Here is a 10,000-nt window from a genome sequence, read left to right as displayed (position 1 = left end):
AAGACCTAAAGTTGTAATAACATTTGAAATTTGTTATATTAATTGGAGTGGATCTGATGGGCTCAAATCATATCTCATTTACTGCAATAATTTCAATACCTTAGGTGGAGAGGAAGGTTCCTAACTAATGAATGTTAGTATTTAAACTATTTAGAAAGTCTAGAAAGGTATTTATCCATTTAGTAAAAGAACTATAAATAACAGCAGTTTGGGCACTGAAAACTCCAAAAAATGCTTCATCTTTCTGGTTGCATAGTCAACTAATTTTTTTTTCCTGCAAGATTATAACCCCCAATGGAAAATCCAAGGCATGTTTACCATTTCCTCCCAGACAGTAACAGAGGAAAATCCCACATAAATGAGTTCACACCTTAGACAACTATTAAAAGTACACATCTCTTCAAATCTTCTATATTTTAAAGACACAGACAGTAGAACATTAATATTCAATACCCTTTAGTTTCTGTTGTTGTTAAAAAGTATGTAGGTGTGACTGGTTGCCTTCATCTGCATTAAAGAAACCATGTTAAGGAGAACCAGCCTTAACTGATATCAACTGATTCTTGACATAGCAAATTTGAAGCTTAAAAATTGATTTCTCAATGTGTATGAAGGTACAACCACTTAGACTGGAGACAGAAACTCAGAATCTATAATTCTTGATAAAAGGATTATAGAAACCCCAGATCAGTGCGTTTCCTATAATCAGAACCTAATGCTTACCATCCTCCTGATTAATACCTACTGATATGGAGCAGGACAAATTCAGTATGAATGGGGAGTAATGACAGAATCAATATTACCCGTAAGAGTTAATACAATACCTACAGGGCTATGCTTCTTTTGTTCTCTTAGCCTGGTGGACTAAAGTTGGGTCAGAAATATCATTTTGTTTATTTAGTTTTCCAATCATTAAAATATCTTCTAGGAGTTTTGAGTTAGATGGCAAAGATGACCTTGATAATGGAGAAGAAATCAAAAAAGCAGTAGGATCCATATTGATATGGAGAGATTTTAGTTAATGTCACTTAGATTACTAACTGAACTTAAACCAATCATTTCTGAGGTAGATTGTTACATATTAATAATTACTTATCACTATACTACGCATGTACATTTATTACAGATGAATACATTTAAAATTAACTTGAAAGCATAAGGCACACTGAATGTTGGTTAACAATTTATGCTCCATCAGACACTTCAATAGAACTAGTTAAAGTTTTCCATTATACTCTTCTCCACTAACTTTCTTATTGTAAAGACTCTGAAACATAGAAACTTAAAATGTAAGACAAGTGATACCAGACAACAAATGTCTGTCTCTGAATATACAGTAGAGTTAACCAGAACCAGCCGAGCACCACACAGACTATTGGAAGTAAACGGGAAACTAAAGAGCACCTATTCCAGAGCACTGAATGAGTTATTTTTCAAAATGTGTTTGCCTTTGTATTGATAAGTACAACACAGAAACAATTAAGTCAGAAACTTTAATGTAAAAAGTAAGCTTATCAAACCATCTTAACTGAAAAGTGGTCTGAAGTAGTGAGAACAGTCAAAAGAAACTTTATAGTTAGGGTTAACAGAACTATTATTAGTGAATACTGTAAAGTGAATGCCTACATCTAGACAGCAGTCCAGCAACATTCAAAATTCAGCTATGTCTCATAAATCCATAATACTAAAAATATGAATGCCAGCACAATTTCCCAACAATCTACTTCAAACCTGCAATAAACTACAAACTCTTGCGTGCTCATAACTATCAGATTCTTTATTTGACTGGTCTAGGATAATCTCAGATATACAATGGCATTAAATATAAGTTTTCTTCTAATTAACACCATTGTGAAACCTTCAATAATTTGTGCCATATTCATTCCTGTCAAAACTTCAAATTTCCATCAGTTAAGTCTAACAATTCACATAAAGCAGATATGCATCTTTACCTCATTAAAATTGCATATCAGAAGGAGAAAATTTACAATGAAAATTAGTCAAGGGAAAAACATGTACAACAATACAAAGGCACTAACGGAAGAACATTCTCATTTAGTTGGGCTTGCTTTCTCATTCTCAGGCAGAAATACAACACATACATGCACAAATTCACTTTTAAAACCTACTCATTAGTTATGCAGCCTATTATGTTTTTGTAAGAGTATTGTGCTTTTACAAACACATATCTTCCTTTTTTAATGTATTCATTTGTTCAGAAGGAATGTTAACTAGTCTTCAGACCCTTTTCTGCCAAGATGCGGGTCACAAGGGGAAGGGTGACTGAACTCTATGGGGACAAGTTTTTGAAGAAGCCAATTAACCAGCATGTTCTTAGGGATGGGACAAAACTGGACTGCCCAGAGAAAGCCCATGCAAATATGAGAACATGCAACTCCAGTCATATAGGGAAAAGAGGTCATGACTTAAACCTGGGCCATGACTCTATGAGTCAGAGACTTTTAACTACTGAGGCACCTTGCTGTGTACTGAAAATCTCTTATTGATTTCAAGGTTAAAACTGTGTTTTATTATTAGCAACTACTTAATCCAGGTCATGGTCACAGTGAGTCAGAGCCCATGTCAGACACACTAAGTGCTAGGAAATGCACACCCAAGAAAAGATATGCAAACACTAACACATTAGTGGCCAGACTCAAACGGTATACCCTGAAACAGTAAGGTGGGGACTACTATCTACCTGTGCCACCATGCCCCACAAAATGGAATTTGTCTTGATTTGAAATCTTTATAGATGGTAGAATCAATGGTAGAAATCAAAGTATTAAAGTGTGTTAAAGATGATTTAAAAACACAATTGTGTATATTGTTCATAACATTTAATGTAAATAAGTTTATAAACTAAAGCATATCTACGCAAAGGGATAAGTAGATCTCTAAACTTCTGTATTACATTTAAAGTGTACTTACCTAGAGATACTCTGGCAGGCACTGCTGACTGGCTAATCCAGAATGAGACCCAGGACATAGCTACCAATAGGATGGACGGCACATAGGACTGTATGATGTAGACACCTCGGTTTCTTCTCAAGTGGAAGTGAAGACTTAGTCTGGGGAACTGACCTGCTAGAAGGAAAATATTCTGGCATAATGGTTTTCCAACACCTGTAGTGCATTATATATTAATGCAGTATGACATCTTGCACTAAAAACTGTATAATCATTAAAAGTTAAAGAATACAATCTTAGAAGTACAATTTAGAAACTGAACAAATGCAAAATTTCCATTTAGGCCAGAGTTTGAATTAATTTTAAATAAGTCTTAAAATGGTAAAGGATCTGCACGTATATTATTTAAATGTATCATGCCACCATCCAGCATTTTGATGTTAAAGAGCGGTAAACAGAAAGACAGGATTGTTCATTCTTAATGGTTTTTTTCCCGTTATCCTATTTATTCTAGTTAAGAGTTCCCACGGATCACTCATACTGCCATTTGTAAATCATCCCTGTAAATAAAATGGCAATCAAATGTGTGGGTCACATTTGGTTTGAACAGCTAGGCTTTTAAGGGCCCTAGTGGTCATTAGCCTTGTATATACCTATGAACCTATGTTCCCAGTTATACAAGATGAGCATGAATGATTGTACAAAGATACTGACTACACTGAACTACTCATCCAAAATCCATCTCTGTAACATTATAAACTGCAGCATCACTAACAACTGTTGCAGTTGTGTCACCTCACACTCCAAGTAAATATTCTAACACTGAGGTCACCATACCATGAAGCAAGTCATATTTTGTTGGTGAGGATGAATTACATTTCAGGATGTTAAGTTCAGGCAGTGAGATTTAGTGATGCATATTTTGAGCTACTGTCATTTGCACAGCCATGCTACCATGAAGGTGAGATCAGTTCTGTTATACGTTTCACTGGGGGAGTTTATGTAACGATGACTTGCTCTTTCCCCTTGCAGTTGATAAGCAAGGATGCAGGAGTGATGATGATCTCACATAATCATGTGCACACGCCTATCAAGGATCCCCATTTTAGTGACATCTCTCTGACAGCAAAGTCCCCCCCCCACCCAGAAAGGAGTGATGATGAGCTCACACAATCATGTGCACACACCTATCAAGGATCCCCATTTTAGTGACATCTCTCTGACAGCAAAGTCCCCCCCCCACCCAGAAAGGAGTGATGATGAGCTCACACAATCATGTGCACACACCTATCAAGGATCCCCATTTTAGTGACATCTCTCTGACAGCAAAGTCCCCACCCACCCAGAAAGGAGTGATGATGAGCTCACACAATCATGTGCACACACCTATCAAGGATCCCCATTTTAGTGACATCTCTCTGACAGCAAAGTCCCCCACCCAGAAAGGAGTGATGATGAGCTCACACAATCATGTGCACACACCTATCAAGGATCCCCATTTTAGTGACATCTCTCTGACAGCAAAGTCCCCCCCCACCCAGAAAGGAGTGATGATGAGCTCACACAATCATGTGCACACACCTATCAAGGATCCCCATTTTAGTGACATCTCTCTGACAGCAAAGTCCCCCCCATCCAGAAAAGGCAAATGAGAAGCTGCATCTCATCTCCTCCATTCCTCCCACATGCTCTGCAGTTCTTAGATCATTACATCAAACGGGTTTGCAGGCACTGTAAACGTGTCCCTTACCCTGAATAACTCTCTCAAATAATACAGTTTAGAGATGACTGTGTTATATTTTATAGCTAGCATCCCTTGAAAGAATCTTGATTTTAGCCAGAGAACTGACACACATGACACTCTTGTAATTTATCTTGTTTAGTGTGTGAATGGTTCTACGGAGAGTAGGAGCACATCACATTTCTTCTAAAAACTACTGAACTAGACTGCTGATTTACCAATATTTCACTAACACAACCTAGAAAAGGTTTTCCAATGTACAATATGTCACTTGTTTGTTGGCTGTTTTGTTCAAGATAATCTAGCTATAAGGTTTGACTTAAGTCTTTCCTAAAAGCATAAAATAAGTTCATATCCAGTTTAGGTAATATACAACCTTTGCTGTTTATTCTTAACACAATGTACATTTGCATTTACGTTAATAACTATAATACATTTCTGATTAATAATATTTCCAGTTACTATTTTTCAACATATGTAAAGGAGAATCTTTGGTAAGCACAGCATTTAAATCCACCCATCCATTCACAACCTCTTTTTCCCATTTTTGCATGTGGGGTCAGGATGTCACATCAACAGTGACAATCATCTAGAGCCAAGGATTACACTGCTGGGTGGCTAGTCCTGCCATAGATAGCTTTTAAAGTGTTTTAAAATGAAGGCTGGCAACAGCCCCATATCAAAGGATGTACATTATAACTTGAACTTTAACAATTAAAATAATATTTGACTATAGGTGTATGTTCACCTGGGATTCACCTATATTTCCTTTTTCACAGAATATATTCCAAGTGGTTTACATACACAGTAGTTAGATGGATGAATGTATGTCAGCAGGCAAAATGCTGTGTGTAATCAAGAGGTAAAGCCCCATCTGCAGCCTCAGTGACTCAGGTTTAATGAGTGGTCCTTGAAACTAGAAAAGCTGACTGGGCTAAGGAGTTGAATGAATGGCCAATATCAGCACATCCACTCAGGAATAAGGATGTTGGATATATACTGCCTCTCAGCCATTACGTGGCAGAGAGTTGGCACTGTCATAACACCATATGCAGATCAACAGGCATGCAGTATGGACTGTAGACAGTGAAGAACACTGCGTCTGGCAACAGTGAGACTGGAAGTCCATATCTGAGAACGTAGCCTGGAAGTCCTACCTTTCCAGTGTGCTGGCTGGTCAGTAGAGGACATCATGTTAACAAGAAAAGCCTTATCCAGCCATGGATGATTCATAGGTAAGTACTTGGGGCTAACTGCCATATTGGGCCATTTTAAGCCTAGCCAATTTCCCTTTCATGAAAATCAAACCCAGTATTTTATGTCTATGAGGTAAACTTAACGATTATGCCAACCTCCAATTAAAGGTTGAAAAACAACAATTTTTTTAGGAAGAAGAAGAAGAAATCTCTAATATATTTGCAGGATTCTACTTCTCTTTTGAAATTCTTCATTAAGGTTTTTTATTTCCAACAGTATGCAGAGCAGAACAGCATTTGAATGGACAGACAGAACACAGACTTAAGAGATCATTCAACGAAAGCACCCCCCATGTCTGAGATAACCAGCTTTTTTTTTTTAAATCTCCCTCTTTAATTTATGGTTTATAATAGCAGACATTTATTCAGATTTACACTATAACAAAGTAAAGCAATAAATCTTCAGCTGTCATACATTGCAGAAAAGTGACTACCAGTGAGTGAAGCATATGCACAGATTTGTAACAAAGATTACTGGCAAGGATAATTGACTAAGGACATGTGGTTGGTTAATTGTCTATCTCCAGATTTACCATAGGTGTGTGTGTGTGTGTGTGTGTGTGTGTGTGTGTGTGTGTGTGTGTGCGTGTGTGTGTGTGTGTGTGTTTGTGTGTGTGCACGTGTGCACGTGTGTGTGTGTTTGTGGGCCAATGCCATTTAGATGGTCGAATGTTCACCTTAGTGTAAAAATATTTCAGTGAGCAGTGAGCACATACGTCAAACATGCAGGGTAATCAACTATGAATTATGGGCAATACAGGGTTCTGTGTCACATTAAATATCTGAATATATTAAATGCGGGTTCCCCTGCATTTTGTTGAATGACATTTCTGTGACAACTGCTGGGTGTGGTTTAATGTTGTTGGTATGGATAGCCAAGAGGTGGAAATGTTGATATTATGTAATGATGAGCCAGGTAGGTGGATTTGGAGGGGCAAGAGTGTTTGTGCATGTGTATGTGAGTCAGGGTTAGGGTCAGAGATGAGTGAAGGATACATGTTGTATGTTTGTGTGCGAGTTTGTGTATTTTAGGGTTTTGGCTTGGGTTAGGTTAGGGGATTGATATAGTGTTGTTTGCGAGTGTTTGTGAATGTTTGTGTGTCCGAGTGTGTCTTGTGTAGTGGCAGTTTTATGGGAAGTGTCTTATAAAGGCAAGGGTTAGGGTTGAGGGAAGGGGCAGTATTAGGGTTAGCACCCATTACTAAGGTGGTGCAGGTGGAATTACCAGGACAGGCTTCAATGCTGCCATGACTCTGTAAATGGGTAAAGCGATATATCAGAAAATGGATAGGCTGATGGATAATTGAGCAGTAGTCAGGAACAAAAAGGCAGGTCTTCTAAAGAATAATCTAGATACTCAATGCAAGAAGAAATGCAAACAGTACTCTTTCAGAAGTTGGCTACCCTAAGAAATCACCTCATAGATAACACACCCCTAAGAGCAGACCTAGCAGTCAATGATTTGGGGACATATGTGGACAGTAACCTGGCTTTTGACTAATATGTGTCTAAGCTAGTTAGGAAATCTTTTATGTTGCTCAACTTATAAGCCAGGGTATAGCATCTAGGTACAAGAAGGTCATCATTCCACTGCATTCATTACTCATCAGAGCCATCAATGAGTACAATGCTCCTCTCGATATGTACCTAACCAGGCATATGCAACAAGTGGAATGTCTATAGGGGTTCTTCACAAAAAGAATATAGCTTGTTAACAAAATGTCCTATACAAATCACCTCAAACTCCTATCCCCACTCTCTGTCTCCTACAGACTGTTGTGGGGCGACCTACATCTGGTATGCAAGGCATACCTGGACCCCACGCTGATGCACCTCTTGCATATCCCAAAAACAAATAACATCAGAACTACCGAATCCAGGGACATAAACCTTGCTTGTGACATAAATAAGACATGTTGTGGGAACATCTACAAATCTCAGAGAATACCCTCTCTCTGGAACTGGCTTCCCATCCATGTGAAGCAGACTTTTTCCCTAACTCCATTCAAACATGACCTGGACCACTGGATGAGAAATTAGAAATTCACCCCTGGTGTGCCACCTATGTCTGTAATGGACAGAGGCAGCTTGTAAATGTTTGACTACTCATGCACTACCTTATACAGTGGATATAAGAAGTGTACATACCCCTGTTAAAATGCTAGGTTTTTGTGATATAAAAAAAATAAGACCACAATAAATAATTTCAAAACTTTTCCCACCTTTAATGTGACCTATAACCTGTACAATTCAATTGAAAAACAAACAAATCTGTTAGGGGAAAAAATATAAAAAAATAAAAAAGTACAATATGCTGGTTGCATAAGTGTGCACACCCTTAAACTAATACTTCACTGAAGCACCTTTTGATTTAATTACAGCATTCAGTCTTCTTGGATAGTAGTCTATCAGCATGGCACATCTTGCCATGGCAATATTTGCCCACTCTTCCTTGCAAAAGTGCTCCAAATCTGTCAGATCGCAAGGGCATCCCTTGTGCACAGCCCTCTTCAGGACACCCCACAGATTTTCTATTGGATTTATGTCTGGGCTCTGGCTGGGCCACTCCAAAAGTTTAATTTTCTTCTGATGAAGCCATTCTTTTGTTGATTTGGATGTATGCTTGGGGTCATTGTCATGTTGAAAGGTGAAATTCCTCTTTATTTTCAGCTTTCTAGCAGTCCCCTGAAGGTTTTGGGCCAAAAGTGACTGGTATTTAGAACTGTTCATAATTCCCTCTACCTTGACTAAAGCCCCAGTTCCAGCTGAAGAAAAGCAAACCCAAAGCATGATACTGCCACCACCATGCTTCAACATGGGATGGTGTTCTTTTGGTGATGAGAAGTGTTGTTTTTGCACCAAACATACCTTTTGGAATTGTGGCCAAAAAGTTCAACCTTGGTCTCATCAGACCATAACACATTTTCCCCACGTTTTTAGGAGTATTGGTTTGCAAATTTTAGCCGGGCCTGGATGTTTTTCTGTGTAAGAAAAGGCTTCCGTCTTGCAACCCTACCCCATAGCCCAGACATATGGAGAATATGGGAGATTGCTGTCACATGTAGTACACAACCAGTACTTGTCATAAATTCCTGCAGCTCCTTCAGTGTTGTTGTAGGTCTCTTGGCAGCCTCCCTGACCAGATTTTGTCTTGTTGTTTCATCAATTTTGGAGGGATGTCCAATTCTTTCCAATGTCAATGTTGTCCTATATTTTCTCCACTTTTTGAGGAATGTCTTCACTGTGTTCCATGGTATATCCAATGCTGTGGACATTTTTTTGTTCCCTTCTCCTGAGTGATACCTTTCAACAATGAGATCCCTTTGATGCTTTGTAAGCTCTCTGCGAATAATGGTTTTTGCTGTAACAGGCAACTGAGTAAATGTCAGGAAAATCTAACTAGGACAGCTGAACTTTATTTGGGGTTAATCAGAGTCTCTTTAATTGATGGCAGGTGTGTACCCAAGAACACTGGATGCTGTAATTAAATCAAAAGGTGCTTCAACAAAGTATTAATTTAAGGGCGTGTACACTTATACAACCAGCTTATTGTACGTTTTTTATTTTTTATATTTTTTCCCCTAACAGACTTGTTTTTCAATTGAATTCTACAGGTTATAGATCACATTAAAGATGGGAATAGTTTTGAAATTATTTATTGTGGTCTCATTTTTTATATCACAAAAACCTGGCATTTTAACAGGGGTGTGTACACTTTTTATATCCACTGTATATACCCTTTAAGATAACTTTCTCCTTTCGAACTATAATCTAGATTTTTGGGCTACAAAATGGGGGTGGGGAAGGGGGGTGGTAGTCAAAAAGCAGAAGTGCCATTTTGTAGCCCTAATTACCACAAGTCTGTGATTTGAACACTGTCCCAGCTACACGTCAATGGGTCTGTAAATTCTTGTGAAATAAACACTTTGCCAAAGTATTTATTTTAGATATGTATGTAGCGCCAATTACATGCAGGCAGGACTGAATTCTAAACACTGGCTTACAGTAATTTGCAGTAATTAGTGCTATGCAGTGTTGCTAGCACTATTTGAGTACATTCTCCAGGATGTCAGGTACATTTCTGATGCCTCTA

At 38.2% G+C, this 10,000-nt stretch overlaps 1 protein-coding gene across 2 annotated transcripts in view; it reads right to left on the bottom strand.

Annotated features, from left to right (window-relative positions):
- GABRD (gamma-aminobutyric acid type A receptor subunit delta) overlaps positions 1 to 10,000 on the bottom strand; it is a 583,111-nt gene that overhangs the window by 16,125 nt on the left and 556,986 nt on the right. Inside the window, exon 7 of one of the 2 annotated variants that reach the window (XM_044062946.1) lies at positions 2,932 to 3,084. In XM_044062946.1, coding sequence (XP_043918881.1) covers positions 2,932 to 3,084 — 153 coding nt within the window. Of the gene's footprint in view, positions 1 to 2,931; positions 3,088 to 10,000 lie in introns of both variants that reach the window. The other variant, XM_044062945.1, reaches the window with a different exon arrangement.

The sequence above is a fragment of the Protopterus annectens genome, chromosome 2.part1 (assembly GCF_019279795.1).
Source record: "Protopterus annectens isolate FY-2018-M chromosome 2.part1, PAN1.0, whole genome shotgun sequence".
NCBI classification, from domain to species: Eukaryota; Metazoa; Chordata; order Ceratodontiformes; family Protopteridae; genus Protopterus; species Protopterus annectens.
The sequence above is the reverse complement of the archived record's forward strand: the minus strand, read 5'-3'. Positions and strand labels throughout refer to the sequence as shown.